Source organism: Geospiza fortis, unplaced genomic scaffold (assembly GCF_000277835.1).
Source record: "Geospiza fortis unplaced genomic scaffold, GeoFor_1.0 scaffold75, whole genome shotgun sequence".
Lineage (NCBI taxonomy): Eukaryota > Metazoa > Chordata > Aves > Passeriformes > Thraupidae > Geospiza > Geospiza fortis.
In genome coordinates, this window is record NW_005054360.1 from 542889 (window position 1) to 559736 (window position 16848).

The 16848-nt window shown below is 38.8% G+C and overlaps 1 protein-coding gene across 3 annotated transcripts in view; it reads right to left on the bottom strand.

The window, feature by feature from the left end:
- Window positions 1–10862: 10862 nt before the first annotated feature.
- PRTFDC1 (phosphoribosyl transferase domain containing 1) overlaps window positions 10863–16848 on the bottom strand; it is a 39458-nt gene continuing 33472 nt past the window's right edge. Inside the window, exons 4-8 of one of the 3 annotated variants that reach the window (XM_005423892.2) lie at window positions 16781–16798; window positions 15267–15349; window positions 14812–14858; window positions 12747–12823; window positions 10863–12126 (exon numbers count right to left, since the gene is read on the bottom strand). In XM_005423892.2, coding sequence (XP_005423949.1) covers window positions 12079–12126; window positions 12747–12823; window positions 14812–14858; window positions 15267–15349; window positions 16781–16798 — 273 coding nt within the window. In that variant the 3' untranslated portion in view covers window positions 10863–12078. Of the gene's footprint in view, window positions 12127–12746; window positions 12824–14041; window positions 14158–14811; window positions 14859–15266; window positions 15350–16780; window positions 16799–16848 lie in introns of those variants that run through there. The other 2 variants (XM_031059334.1, XM_031059333.1) reach the window with 2 other exon arrangements.

Genomic DNA, 16848 nt, shown 5'->3' on the forward strand with positions numbered 1-16848 from the left:
CACTCTTGCCATGGATAACCTTCTGTAATACATATTTAAAATTAGTTTTCTCTATAACCTCTTGCTTTTTTCCCTTATGCATTTTTTTCCTCGTTGGACAGATTGCCCAGTTTAAGGGGGTACATTTTCAGTTGTTCTGGAACAAGCTGAAGTGCCTGGCAGCTCGCTAGGGTCACCAGCATTCTAGTTGTCAGGCAGGAACAAAGAAAGGCTGCAAAATGGCAAATAGGATCTCAAGTTGAACTTTTTAAAGAAGAAAATAAATCAGGGATTATAAAACATTAGGATATTTTAAACTGATTTAGAAGCTGTAAGTCTATGTAATTTTTAATTCATCTGGGAGGCAATAGTACAAATATAAAAGTTTTGTCTAGACCAACATCAAGTAATTTTTTCTAATCCTGCATTTTGCAGTGACTCCACCTAAGCCATTTGTCTTGATATTATTTGGCTGGACTGTAGTGGCATGGTGTGCAATATCACTTAGTTATCCATTTTAAGGATCAGCCTTCAGCTCAGAAAGATAAGAGAAACTGTCAGGACAGACAGCGAGAATCTGTGATTCACAAGATGTCACATACTTCAGTTTCTTGACAGGAATTTCTGAAACAAGAACCACCTGCTCCTGGTAGTAATGCAGCATCTCTTACTGGAAAGGCAAACAGCTATTTCAGTAGAGTCTGGGGGGAAAAAAAAGCTACAAGAAAGGAATTCTGCCAGAAGCTTCAGCAGCAGTCCTGTGAGACCAGAAAGGAAGTGCAGCAGATCCTTCAGTCTGAGAGTCCAGCAGAAGGCTGCAGGTTCCAGCAAAATTAAGACAAAGCAGAGCTAGAAATACAACAAAAGATCTAGGAAGACAATAAAAGAAATGCAGTAGGGGAAAAAGAGAGTGGGAATAGGAAGAGGCCAAGGTGCTGGAAGCAGAGTATGACCTAGCAGCTGATCTGTTGGGCAAGGGGCCAATAGCTAAAGCCCAGCACACCTGGCAGGCTGATGATGGGGCATCCCCTTAGGGCGCTGCTGCTCAGCAGGACACTCTGCCATGTGCAGTGCCTCTGCTGGGGATGAAAATCCCAGACACCTCAGCCCCTGCAGAACTTGGGTCTCATTTGTTGTGGCAAACTCCCCAATGGCTTGAAAGTAATGCTTATACATACCTGTAACTTCTCAGTTTTTGAAAGAGAAAATCTGTGGTTTTGCCCACATCCTGGATCTGTGCTGTGAAAGCCAGCTCAGACATATCTGCAAAGGGCCAACCTGTAACAGTCTTATCTAATGCAGTGCTTTTCTCTTGGCTGTCACTGCACTTGGCTGCCTACTCAATTAGATGAGCTTCCATGTTTTTCAAGACTGATCTGAAATATGAAGATATAGAAGAGAAGATGATATCCAGAAAGAAGAAGAGGGGTTGAATCTGGCCTTCAGCAATACCTGATATTTGGGTGGGAGCTGAAAGCATACAGCTGTTGCTTTTGATTTTAATCACAATAGAATTTTAAAAAATTGTTATTAATATGAAATGAAAGCTTAGATGGAATGGCCTGGCATAAACTGAGCCTGTGGTTAGTTTAAACATCTATCACACTAACCTCTCATAAATCAGGGTCAGGAAACAATGAGGGGGCAGGCAAGTGTTTGTGATGTTGTTTGCTGACTGGATGTTCAAAGGAATGCTGAAAGAATGTGCCAAGAATCTGGCTCTGTCAGGAAAAAAAGTTCTTGTTTTTGAAAAGACTGACAGATCTATAAAGACAAAGAGGAGCGAGTTGGTGCACAAGAGAAACAGACTAAATCCAAAAGCAGGGCTTCTAGAAGTTTCTCCAGGTGTTGTAAACAATTAAAACTAGCAGGAGAGGCCCAGGGCACCAGACTGCGGTCTGGCATCGTGCTGTGTCTGAGTGCAGAACCAGTCCCAAGGGTGGGGACAAGGTGGGGGGCTCAGCAGCCTGTAAAGCTTGTGCAGGTACCTGCCTGTTGTCATACATTACAAAGGTTCTAGTGTCATTACATTGCAAGGGTTCCATATTGCCAGAGTTTCGTACCTCCTTGATGTTTCTCATAGGCAGCTCCTCTAGGCACTGACTCTTCCTTCTTCTCACAGTAGCCAACTGACTGCAGTTGCCTCAACCACCCAATCCACTCTTTGATAACACTCTTCTTTTTGGCTACAAGTGTGGCCTTTTAACATCAGGCCTCCTTCTAATGCTTAATAATTGGCTCAGCTGCAATTCTTTAGGGGGTAAGATTACATTCTATATCAACTTCATTTACCCATACTGTATCCCCCTACACCTGCCCAGTCCAGAAAGCAAACCTGGGGCTACAGAGACAGCTGCTGACTGCAATGCACCAGGAAAAGCAGATCAGCAATCTCTGGCATTGCCACAGAAATCTGTGGCAGGAACTCAGATGAGGCCCAGCATATGTTCTATCCTATTGTCATGGCCGGAAGGGCTGAAATGATGAAGGATATTCCTCTAAAGCTGGTTGTTGTCACTTCAAGGCTGCCTTATTGTGCCATAAAATGTCACAGGAGCAAGAGGAAACAATCCTGTGCTTGCTGAGATAATTCAGAACTTTAATGTGATCCCCTGGAACACAGGCAAGATGTATCAGGGGGAATAAGGAGCGTTGAGCTGCTGTGGAAAGCACAAGGGAGGGCAGCAAGAAGGTTAATTTGGATGAGCAATGTGCATTGCCACCTTTGAAATATGCTTGCTGGAAGTATAAAAAGTGAGAATCCCAAGTTAAAACCAGAGTCCCTTAACTGGAATTTATAAGGTCAGTAAAGTAGAGCTAATGAAGCACACTTGATATGCAGTGAGGCAGAAATTCTGTGACTTAAATTTACTGAGCTAAAACATTGAACACAGAGGTTCTGGTAGAATTCTGGAAAATTCTGCGAATATGAGAAATATAAAAATACCTTTTACCTGAGACTTTATCAAAACAGGGATAGAAAAAACTGATTTTCATTTTGAGCTGGTTTTCTATGTCCACATTTCTACTAGTAACTATTATTATAAGACCATTATACATAAAGAAGAATTATTTTTGTCTTTCAGAAAGCAATTAATGCAGATAGTGACACCTGAATTTTTAACTGACTATTTTAAAACTAACATTTAGAGCAAATTTGGTATGAATTAACTCAGAAGAGTGATGGCAGGTTCCCAAGAATTTCAACTTAGGTGAACATATAGACAAAAGAACAAATGATAAATGTGTTTTTTCCTGGAATGACTAATTAGAAGACTCTTGAAAATAAGCTGGTGAGGGACCTTTGCAAAGTGTGTCAGGGAAGAGGAAAATTTTTTAAAAAGCCAAAATCTCTCCAAAATCTAAATTCTTAAAAAATTATTTACAAGTTGCCAGATCTTCATCTATTTGCTCTCCATTTTTACAATAACTCCAGTATTACCCACTAGGACACTACATTCCCCTATATATCAAAACTGTCTGAAGGAGTGAAGGCAGCAGCTTCATTCAGCAGCAGCAGAGAACATCAGCCAGGCCTTGGTGTTTCACATGTCTTGGTACTGTAATTTTGATTAAACCTAAACATGGAAATCACCTACTTTCTTGATTTTCAAAATAAGTTTTTCCCCACTCACCCTATTATTCAGTTGTAGCCACAGGCTGGGAGGGAGTGGTAGGTCAGGAATGGTAATTTTGAGCTGTAAAACACACATTTATGAAGCAGTCTTGGGCAAGAGCAAGAGGCAGTGGAGGGTGAGAAAAACTGGTTCTGGAAAGAAGCTGAACCAAGGTAGCAACAGCAGCCAGGGAGAGCAGCACAAACCCTCAGGAGAAGGGCAGGGATGTTTATAAAGGTGGCATGATGGCATTTTTTATTTAGAGCTTGTTCTTGGTGAAAAGCTAACTCCTACACCTTTACAGTTTTAAATTGTGATCCCATCTGCTCCAACATTGGGAGCTGAGCTTGGAAAATAGCAGGAGATCTCAGCAGGGGGCTGGACTTGACATTGGGAGCTGCCAGGAGAGGCTCTGAGCCCTGAGGGAGCCCTGTGCTTCTGCTGATGGTTTATGCTCTGGCTGCTGCATAAACCAAAGGCTGTGGTTGTCCTTCTCACCCTCCCAGCCCAGCCCTTCCAAAAATGGCTGGGTAAAATGGCACTATCCCCATCCCAGTTCTACCCAAGCCTGTTACCCCACAGGCTGTGCTGATACCCAGTACTTTGTGGCCACTCCTGCACTACATAATTGATAATAATTTTACATCGTTTAGTGCTTTGGCTGGGAAAGGGTTTCTCTTAGCAAATTAAGGTGGAAGACACAAAGGTTCTGGCTGCTCTGTCAGGATAATGGCTGTGGATGAAACTGTGGCTTTAGGCAGGCCAGGTTGGTCTTGAAGAGCCTCAAGGGAGAAAGCCTTGGAATTCATGGGCAGGTGAACTACAGAGGAGAATAAAGCAGCTGTGCTCTGTGATGATTGTTATGATCCATAAGCAAGAATTTATATTCTACTCTTTTTGCTTTACTAGAAATGGGCCTTGTAAATTATTATGAATTTGGAAAGTCGGCCTAATAATGGCTGAGAAGAGCTACAATGTGCCTTTGTCTCCTCAGGTAATGAAGATTTACCTCAGCAGCAGAGACTTCAAGAAAACATTGGTGGATGAACTTGTGGTGATCCTTACTTCAAACTGCACGGCTGCTTTCCCATCACATTTTGTGAGGTATGAAATTTTGTGCCCAAAATTTACATTCTTGTAGTTAACAATAGTACCACCATTCCTAATTTTAGGCTGATGTCATTATATTAAAGGAGGCAAAAGGACTCAAAAAGGATGTGTGGAATAACACCCATATTGAAAATGATAGTATGTTCATGTGTACACCTATACTTACAAAATTCTGTTGGTACAATCTTGTTCACACTCCATAGGGCTTAACTTGGGGTGTGTTCCTCTGTAAGAACGGGGCTTGTATGTGTGGGGTGAGTGTCCCATTCAAACACAGAGAGCATGCACTCCTTCCTAAGCAGCTTTACATACAGTTTTTACTACTTATTTTGGCTTCACAAAATACTGTTGTCCTTCTGCATAAAATAATTTACATGTCTCAGAGACTGCTGAAGTTGAGACAGTCTAAACACAGTTTAGCGAATGGAAAATAACCATGGTAAATCAGTTCCCAACCAAAGACTTCAGATCTGCCTGGGGCAGTGCCATGATGTCCCTTGATTTCCTTCTTCCCTTCTGCATAGGAAATGTGTTTTTATGTTTGACTCTTTTTCTATAAATAAATGGGCCATAATCAGGAAAACACTTGCTAGCTTTGGAGTCCAGCTTGTGACTTGTGTGGGGAAAATATTAAAATACTTTGAGGCATATTTTGGCTAGACTGCTGTGAGATATGGCTGAGGCCTGACAGAAACAACAATGTGCCAGACCTGACCAGGTTAAACCCTATTCTGTGTTTGTCTGAGTACTGGAGCTGGAAAAGCTGCAGCAAAGGAGGATGTTGGTTGTGCTGATTTGTGTCGCAGTGGCTGGATTGCTCCTCCAGCCCCAGCTGCTGCCTAAGCTCTGGCAGCAAACAAAACCACATGAGACAGTGGTGGTGGCACAAAATCCTCCCTCCATGCCTTGCAAGCCAGTCACCTCCACTCTGACACTTCTGGATACAAAGCAAGGATTTCCCCCCCACCCAAAGTTAAATATTTGCTACTTTTCTTGAAATCTCCCATGAAAGACCAATGACTGCCACCCCACAGAGTATCTTAGTACTTTGTGGGTTTTGTTTTCTTTTAGGATTGCAAACTCAGCAGAGTATGTCTGCAGATCATTCTTCACCTCTCTCCCAGCATCTGCTAAGCTTGTAAATTGTTAATAGGCTAAGAGGAATTGGGATAAAATAAGATGTAAGGAATATGGGTAAAGATTGAGATGGAAAGATCTTAAAATCTCAAAAACTAGGACAGAGAGGCTGTGAGGAACAACACTGGAATCTATACAGATGGAGTAACATCAGTGTCTAGTACTTGATTAAATTTAAAACAGAGAGGTTGAGATTGACTTTACAGGGCTGAGATTGTCTTGTCTACAGTTTAGGCAAATAGTACTGTAAGCTTCAGTTGGGTGTTTGTAGTTAAAAGCTTGAACACAGTTAATAGCATCATGTTATTATCTGAAATGCTTCTGAAGGAAGATAAACAATTTCAGTTTATTATGGTTTTCTTTCCCATATGGCACAAATGGGCTCAGAACCAAACTGGCTCTCAGCAGAAAGCTCCCATCTCCACACTCATTCAGCAGGTCATATTTAACCAATTTTAATGTCTTGCCTGTACACCCACTGGTGGACCCACTCCAATCAATACTCTATGGCTTAGGGGTTTTTTATGACACTTCATTTTTTACTCCCCTTGACTCTGCTGCCACTGTTGTTGAATATTCCTTTGTAGCTGATCTGTTTTCTGTCTCTCTGTGCTAATGTTTATGCCGAGTTATTATTTCCAAAAGCTAAATTTTGAGCACTCTCACTGCATTCCAAATTTCCTAAGAAAGAGCAGAAACACTACTACAATAATTCTCATGAAAACCCAAACAAATAAATCAGTTAAACACTTGCATGATTCAGAAAGACAAAGAGATATTCATGCCCACGTGAAAGAATGACATGATTGTGCTTGCCTCTTCTTTTTGTGATACCCTCCTGCTTTCATTCCAAGTTATGTTACTGCATATTTTCCCAGTCTATCCAGATGAGGCAAGAAACTTATTTTCAAAGGTACATGGTCACTGAAGGATGCAGCTAGGCACCTATCCAAGCAGGTGAAATCCCATGCAATTTCCTTGGATGCATAAGCACCTTTGAAAATCTGCTCTCGAATGTTTCAGAATAAGGGCTGAAGTTTCCTGGTAAATAGCAAGCATTTATGAATGTCCTTAAAAAACACAGGACTGTCAAGGACTTGCTTAAAAGATATTGTGATAGAGTATAAAACCAATGTGTAACTGCAGATAAGAAATCTGAACAAAAGAGATTAATACTTCTAGAAATTTAGGAAAATGGAAGGTTGCTGAGAAAAGGCACTTCAAGATAACTCTGTTTTCTGGCATTGCTTCCAAAACATCTTAGCTAAATTCCAATGTTTTTCTATGCAAATTCAATAGCTATGAAGATATAACATATGTCTTCCAGCAATAGCTGTCCCTTGTGTAACCTCATGACTTAACAGCACTGATAAATACAAAGCTCTACTAACAGTAGGGACAATGTATTTTTGAACACATGCAGTAATGAGTTCATTTAATGAAATTTTGTTAGAAACAATACTTTCTTACCATTATCAGAGGCCAAATCATGCAGGTTGAAGACAGACTTCTAGAACTACAGTACTAAAGTAATTTCTGTCTCTTTCTGCTATGGAAAAACAGAGGAAAACTTTCATGCCACTCCTGAAACAAACTAAAGGTCATCCTCTGAACAGTATCCAAAACTTAGTATTAGACATAAATCGCTGTACTGCAGATTCCAACAGTTTGTCAGTAGCTCATTGCTCCATGCAGCAGCAGAAGGAACAAGGCTTGACAGCAAGTATTTAACTAATTGAGTCTAAATTTCTGCATTTGGAAACCCCTTGGTGTTCCAAAACAACTGCTGGCAGCAGTGAAAGGTTCAGCTGCGGATACGCATGTGTCCATGAGAAGGTACAAAGAAACCAAGCTCTGGTTTATTGACAGAAAGGAAGGCAGGGTCAGCCAGCTCTGCGTAACAGCACAGGCATCCAAACTACAGCTGACAGCCTTCAAAGGCCTTACAGAGCCTCACCCACAACTAATGTCTCCTTTTTTCCCTTCTAAAAAATGTTGTGTGTTTTCTGCAAAATAAGGGACAGCCTTTCCTCAGTCTGTTTGTATTGCCTTCCTTATTTGGGGTGTCTTTCCCTTCTAATAATTTATAAGTGCTGTTTCTTCATAAATAATTATCCTTTTAACACTACAAAATAATGCCACAGTATAGTTTATGGCTTGTGACCAAACTTTTCTAGCTGTCCAAGTGTTGCTGTGGTGCTGTTAGTGCTTTGAATATCCCTGGCAAGCACAGCAGTCATTCTCTAGTGGTGCAAACATCTCAGCCAGGTGCTGGGATAGCTGGACAAAGCTCCTTGCCCAGAGGAAGGCATGTGGCATTAAAAAAGTAACTAAAAAGTGCATGAAATTAGGATACAAACTTTTATTTTCCCTCCACTGTATTTTGTGTTTTGAAAAGATGGCTAAAGCACCTGACAGGCTGCTTCTCTCACCTACAAGGTTTCAAATGGGGACATTGAGACAAGCACAAGAGGAGGCTGACCCAGCCACCCTAGTCGTGTGGAGGGTACAGCCAGAGATGACTTCTGGAAGACTGAGCTAACACACACCTACATTAACTTATGTATCTACATTTCTCCCTCCAATTTAAGGAGAAGAAGAATTTAGGATACCTTTCCCAGTACACTGAGATACTGCATTCATGTCAGATCTTTATCTTATTATGAGAGGTTTTGGAAAACATTTAAAAGGTAAAAGAAGGAAAAAGCATCCTCCTATATGATGGTTTTACAAAAGGGCAATGAATCCTTCTGTCTCTTGTTATACAACCGTGTAAAGTTTTTCTTTTGAGACTCTGATTTTTAACTGAAACTGAAAATTAAAGTTTTCAAGGTAGCTAGAATCAATTACAGTTTGCATGTATAACAAGTTTGATTACAACAGGGGTTTTCACTGCTCTGTTATCTGAGCAAATCAAAATGCAAGATATGCAAAGAAGCAGATTCAGCCTTCTTCAGTATAAAGAAATTTAACATTTAGAATTGCAAATATTTGTATTTAAATAAATATTTTTCTTACAGATTCTTATAGGTAAAAGAATCATAGATAGATCATCAATATATAAATATCAATTTATATAGATCATCAATAGTGATGAATTATCACCTAAGAAGATCTCAAAGTTAAGCATTTTGATATATAAAACTGCATAAACACAGTGTATAAGCTGTGATGATTTCACGCTTTCACAGATCAGAAACTGTTCTGCAGCTCAATATCACATACAGTTAGTATTCTATTTCAGGGGGAATGTTGGAATTTTACATTATACAAATTCATTAATAACACTTTAAGGATTAACATAACATGGTCAACAAATATAACACTAATAGCAATCAATCAGTTAAACAGACACTGTTTCCTACTTTGTCCAGCTCTAACTAGAAGAGTACAGCAGCTGATACAACTGGAAAAATATCTTAATTACAGACCTTTTAGACTATTTAAATTATATTTTTTAGGCAGAAATTACTAGATATTCATACTATATCTATGGTTTGCAACATGAAATCCTAATTTATATTCAGTTAACCAAGGGGCAGGAATTATTCTTCCTAGTTTGAGCTTCTCTCCAGAAAATCACTTATGGATATTTTGGAATCAGACATAAATGAATAAAGTTTAAAACCTGATGGCTGATAAGTATTTATGTCACTTTAAACAAAATTACTGTCCATGCTAATTTGTATTCAACAGGTGGGGAAAAGATGCTGATGTTAAGTGCACAAGAAGAAAAATTGAGATAAAAATGGAAGCCTGCCCATAAACATAATGTCTGGAGAAAATAATGGATTTTAGAGAACATCTTCTCCTCTTATGCAACAAATGTTGCTGAACTGATGAATAAAACCCAAACATAGCTTTGTGGGTCATAGCGTGCAACCACAACTGAAAAAATACTTAGTGGCCTTTTAGTTAAAGGAGTGGAATCAACAATATCACCAAAACACAAGACAATAAATTCTCTGAGCACACCAAAGAGTACCCAATAAGCCCAATATTAATCAGTAATATTAACTATGCATGATTACCTGTTCCCATAGTTAATCTAATGATTTTCAGAGCCTGATTGCTAAAGTAATTGAAAGCTGATTTTTCAAGTGGAAGTGCTTCAAGCAAAGAGTAATGTGGATGGCAGCTGAGACACCTGGAGATGCTCAGATACATATAGGTACAAAATTCAATATGACATTAGAAGAGAACACCCCCCTTATTCACAGAATAATTCCACATGCAAATTCACTAATGAAATCTGTATGTTCCTTTTTCACAATGTTAAAAATATGATGACAGGAGGAAATAGAATTTGAAGAAACATTCCAGTTCTCATAATATCTAGAAATCTGGTCTTTTCTCTTAAGTATGTAGATTTTAATAATCTGAGTCTTCCAATTAAACAACTTTAACACTGTCTGAATTATTTATATCTACAGTTATTCATATTTTCACACTAATTTTACACTAACTCTCTCACTAAATTTTTATTGCTGTTGCTGAAAGCTGATAATTGTAGCAAGGTGAATTGGACTGTAATTTTTCAAGAAGAGAGGAAAAAAAAACCCTAATTGATGTCTTGGACTAAGCCTAAGTCTGAGCATGTCAGTCTGTGCAATGTGTCATTACTACTAATAGCAGTCAGAAGCATTAAGAAAAACTTTACCACTCTCATCAAACAAAAAGGAATTAAATTCTTCAGCAGCTTCTTCCAGGGTCTGTACGGGTATGCATTATTCTCTAAAACAGAAGAAATTTACTCTGAGGGAAAACTTTTCAATAGAACTCTTTTAAAATACAAGTTAAAGGAGTAGAGATGAGCTAAGGCATTTCTCCAGCAATCACCATAATTCTTTGATCTTTTTCATTCCCTTAACATCATGGATTTTATCCAAGTAACAATAGCTTATCAACTACAGAATACATACCTATGGTATGCTTGGATTACCAGATAAATGCATATTTTTAAAAAGCTTTTATGGGATGTGCAAAATATGCTGAAGCAGGAAAACAAACAACTTGCAATGTAATAAGTATTCCTAATGTTTCTTTATTAGTTTATAGGAATCTGCAGCCAGTAACAATCTGCATCTCACAGTTCAGAGCAAAGCTACTGATACACAGCTACTTACTTTGCATTGGTTTCCCTTGGGAAATTGTTAAGAACACCTCTATTTAATACAGAATTAAACTTTTCACAGCTAATACAGTACATAAAATTCACAAATTTCTTCAAACATGATCTATAAAGGAAGGAGTCTACAGTCTATAACACATGCGTTAACTGGTTTTCTGTGTTGTCCTATATATTTTTTCTTTTTATTCTATACAAGCCTTCTTCAGCATTGTCAGACCTGCATTCTTGAAGATGACAGATGGTTACAAAAAGTCTCTACTTAAGACACATTACAAAAATCAAATAAGTGAATAATTGTCTGACTAACATTAAACTTTTGTGCTTAATGAATTTTAGTTAAGAATATAAGCTCAGGAGAAGACTGTTAATTTTTATACTTGTTTGTATCCTAGAGAAGAAAGGGACACCATGCAGAAATTCAAACCTGCCTGGCATTGGTTTGTCTTGATTAAAATTCAGCACATAAAACAGGTCAGATCTATGGCTACATGACACACCAGAACCATGATATCTTCCAATTTTGGATCAACAGTGTCTTGCAAAGGTTTGTTTTGACCTGCACTCTAATTCAGCACTTTCTGAGAGCTAAAATTTTGTTTTGAAGAGTGAGTAATGAACTGCAACACAGCACAGAACTTCCACTGAAAATTCTGAATTGTGGAATTAAATCAAAATAATGCTTTCAATTTTGCATGATGAAGTCAATAAAATCTTGTAAAATAATCCTCATGTACAGAATGGCAGTTTTGAACTATCTTGTGCAACACAGTGAAGTACATGAATTGCAATAGGTGGAATGAAGAACTGAGCAAAGAAAAGATGTGTTCACAATGAGACCTGAGGCAGACAAGTTATTAGTCAAAAGGCATCTTAGGTGGTAATTTTAATACTTAATAAAGGTAGTAACTGTAAAAGTCCTATGCTTCACATTTTAGATAAGACCTCTCACTTCTGTAAATATTCATCAGCATCTCTAGAGTAAAGCCCTTATTATATTGAGTTGAAAGACACACAAGCCAGTTGAGTTGCTTTTCTGGGAGATGCTTGAGGGAGTGTAGTCAAATTTCTGCATCACAGAAATATTCAGGTGCGGATGTTACTGCTTCAGACTCTGTATTTTGCTTTGCCATGATCATTGATAACACATATGTGCTGAAAAAAACAGAACAGATTGCAAGAGTATGGTTGAGTACATTATTAATTATTAATTAATTGTTCACAAATACTTAGGCTTGGCCAACCTGGTGATTTTAGGATTACTCTTTCCTTTCCAGACAACTGGAAGTGAATTCTGATTTCACTTTCTAGCTACAGCAAGTTTTTCCACTTGGAATTCCCAGCTTTGAGATGCTCCCCTATGAGTGCCAGAAGAAGCAAAGGAAAGGTTTGCACCTTTTTTCCATCCTCACTTCTCTGAGAAAAGGGACAGCAACACATTATTCAGACAACCCATCTGACCTGTGCCTGTGTTTCACTTTTGCTGCTGTCTCTGCACATCCTGGCAGTGGTGGACCTGAGAAGCTCTAGGCTCACAGAAGATGGAAATTTAGGGAAGTCTTAGAGGGAGGGAACTGTTCACAGTGCTGAGCAAGAACTCCTTTGGATTATTTGAGGTTTTGCAGGGAGTTTTGCACTCACTGAAAGGATCCCAAATCCCAGCGATGTCAAAGACTCACCTCCCCAGGAGGAGAAAAATTGTGGGATATTTATGAGAATAAATATGGAAAATGTAGATCAGTGACTTTTTAAACTATTTTTTATAAGAAACTTACATTTAAATCTCTGAAGTGCTCATTGTAGTCTAAGGCATAACCTACCACAAATAAATCTGGAATTTCAAATCCGTAATCTGTAGTGAGACAAATAACAAACACCATCAATATAAGATCAGTGGCAGTTATAAGCCCTTAAATTCATGTGTGGTTCTCAATAACCAAACTCTATTTATATGTAGTCAGTTGGGGCTATGTTACTTTTGATTGAGACATCATGGTCAGCAGTAGCCCCATAACCAGTTCCCAGTCATAGAATACTTGTGAAAGGGATGTGAACAATCAGAGGAGAGGAGAGGATAATTTTGTATAAAATTATCACTGGCACATTGTGGAAGGAAGCCAAAATCAGAGCTGGAACATTCTGCTTGCATTTGGAAGTTCCATTGGTATCTATGTGTGAAGAATACTGTCCATATCACAGTAATGATGGAAAAATGTGGAATATTAAATCAGAAGTAACTTTCAGAGATCTATATATTTTCTGCTAAGAATAGCAAAATCTATCTCATATTTTATGCTACCAAAATGCTTTTAAAATGCTTTTAATGTCAAATGCTTTTAAAATAAAGCCCCAACCTTATGAAGATTCAAGCGCATGCTTAACAAAGTAAATGCATGCAGTGCAGCTCAGTTATACAACTCACACACCTGAAGCCAAGCACAGACATGCACCTTTTGGAGTGTGAAGGTCTGGGCAATATCAGCACTACATAAAACAAGTCAGATTCTTTCCATATTGTTCCCTAAATAACTGGAGGAAAACCCAATCTTACAGACACAAAAATAGGTCCACATAAAAAATTCTACAGGTATTCAAGTAAGGAATTTATTCAGTTGTTTAAGACTGGAGGTTATGTGCATTTTGGAATTATAAATTTAGGAAAGTGAGGAAATGCTACACCAGTGTCAGTGATTTACAAAAGAGATCTCAGATGTTTTATAAAATTCATCACACTATGAATAAACAAGGATAAAATTTGTTTCATTCAAAAGTTAATACATAAAAATATAAAGCTACCCTTCATGAAGTAATTTTATTGCCTCTTTTATTTGTTTAACATTAGTGAATCCAGTCAAATATATGCCTTAATTTACTGGGTTAAATTCTAAATGTTAAAAAATACCACTCCACTGTGTAACAAGTTGTACAACAAAATGTTTGGATCATAGTTCAGATAACAGGGCTAAAACCTCGCAGCCATGCCCAACATTTAAGTAACTTTTGCTTCATAAATTTTCCATCTCTCCCACATCCCAAGTCAAAACCCTTCATGCTGCCTCCTGGTACTCACCGGCCTACTCTCCTTCTACCCTCCTCCCCAGCTCAGCTGACCAGAGACTTCTTCAGTAGCAAATACTGGTGGATCTCTTCTAGATGGATCTATTCTTTTCATATTTAGCCATATACCTGTTATTACATCATTTATTCTAAATAAGTCTAAAATGACAATTACTTGGTATAGCTCCATTTACAGCTTCATCATAACACAGTATAAGGACCAGTAATTTAGAGGGAAGTGGTGCTGGTGTGGTGCAAACTGAGCAGCAGGAGAAAGTTTAAAAAGCCCAATTTATCTTCTGCTTTTTAGGGGGTGGGATTTAATTATAATATCAGTGTTTTCCCTTTGAACAATAATACCTTAAAAAATAGAAGTGCTTTTCTGAATAAAAAAATATAAAACTTGCTGCTACTTAGTCACAATAAAACACCTTTCATGCTCAGATGGAATCCTGCAGCTCCTCCAGAGAGATGCAATGAGGAAGGAAAAAGAAGAAATGGATATTCTCTTCGATATTGTCAGAGACAGAAGATAAAACACTCACCTTTCATTGATGAAATTAAACCCTTTCAAAATTTCCCAGTAAAGTTTGTATTCTGCAGAAAACCTAAGCTGGGTAGGCTTTCCAAATGACAATTATAAAAATCCTTCCATTGCATCCCACAGACCTACTGACAATTGGTATTTTACAATGCTTCTAGCAGTCCATAGAATGTGATGAAAGGCAAGTGACAGAGTAGTGGTAACTTCTACTGTCAAGTAGAAATTTTCAGAACACTTACAATCTGGTCTGTACCCATCAGGCCGAGATGTTCTTTTCACCAACAAACTGTAATTAAAAATAAAATAAACCCCATTTAAATCTAGATATGTAACTGAATAACACACATAAAACTATTCCCTTTATCAAAAATCTGAGCCACATGAGTCCCTGTTCTTGTTCTGTTTCTCTTCCCGACAACATCCTGATTGCAGGGAAGAGCTGGGTGTATTCCCCTCCCCAGTCCATCAGTGCCAGTCTTGAAATGGCTGGAAGATCATTGCCAAGCAGAACAATACAAAAGCATTTTCCCTCCTTTCCTTCACCCTCCCCTCAGTGACCCAGGCTGCTCCTCTGCACAGCTCTCCTTCATACTGCAGCATCAAATTAAAGCAGGATGTCTGAATGGGAATCTACTCTGGAAAATATGCTGGACTAGACTAATTAATTACTAAATTTTGTGATTGTTTTACTCACCTTGCCACTTTAATCATTTTTGGCTTGTATTTTTCTATATTGTTAAGCAGAACCTTCATGGTCCTTCCAGTTCCAACAATATCCTCATAAAACAAGAAAAATAAAGTAAGTAAAACACAAAGGAAAGCTGAAAGGAGGAAATCTGGACAATGACTGACAAGTTTCACATTCTTATTTTGTAGAAATGATTTATTTTTCCAGTGCATTGTAAACCACATCCAAAAAAGGCTATAATTGAACTTACACTGTTCGAAGCAAGCACTTTCTATTCATAAAATTATCAGTTCAAGGACTGTCCACTTCCTCTTGAAAACAGCTGTGTTGCAAGTACTTGGGATATAACTTGGGACTGGAGCTGACTCTACTGGGCACTGCAAGGATGCAGGGATTAGATTTTTCATACTATGCTTGAGATCACAGTATGTCACCATGTCTCCATGTTGGGGCTAAATTTCCCCTATTTGTTGTATTAGCACAGTACCAATGGGATTTCTCCAGAGCTGCCATATCCAATATCATCTCAATGAGATCAATAGGTACCTGGCTAGCAAACTGACCATGGAGAGCAGCTGTTGATCTGAACTTTGGGGGCGGATTAGCAACACCTTGTCTCTGCCCTCCAGCTGTTTAATATGGAGTTTGCTTGGACATTTTTAATTTCTGCTAAAGCAGCTAGAAGGAGTAAACTGGAGTTCTTAGCAGCTATTCAGGTAACCAGCCATCTCTGTGGCTGATGGCTTTTTTTCCATCCTTTGCTAAGAAAAGAAATTTCAACAGTATACATACTGTTCATTACACTGTCCAGCTTACTTCCCACACAAGCAAACTGGTTCTGAAATGCCAGGCAGATCCTAATTTGCTCTCTAGCTGTCCCAGTTGCTTATTCAACATTTTCAAAGAGAATCACCTGTCTTAATTGTATGAGGATTTGTAGCAGCAGTGAGGTGACATGTGCTTTCCCTCTAAAATTGAACACTGCTGACTTATATCAGCAACAGCTCTGTGATGGGCTGTCCCCAGGGACACTGCTGGGGGGAGAGCTGGATGCAGGAGCTGGGGGCCTTGAGGGAAGGACTGACACTCCCAACCAGACTGTGAACAGGCCTGGGGCTGTAAAGCATCTGCAGGGCCACTGTTTCAAAGTCATGCACCTGAGAAATGCACGGCATCGCTGCAGTTGATTCACTGTCCTCCAAGGAACAGAACAACTTGAAGAACAACTTGAAGAACAGGAGTTGATGAAACCACAGAAAGAACAAATCAAATGAGGCAGAAACAAAGACTCCTGGGTATCACGAGGCAGAACACCAGTTAGAGTGACAGCAATGTAGTTTGATCTGTCATGCAATTGCAAAAAGACTGAGAGGCCATTAAGCAAATCAACCCCTCTCCCTCTTCACCACCTCCCAGCGAGAGAAGTGTAAACACAGACAGGATTTAGAAACTGAACAGCCAATCATGATTTGGCTGTGTGACTTTATCTAAGTACAGTATGACATAAGCACTCAGCTTACCTCCACAATTAGAACATTCTGGAAGAAACAAACAAAAAGGAATACAATTACATAATATTCACATAGTA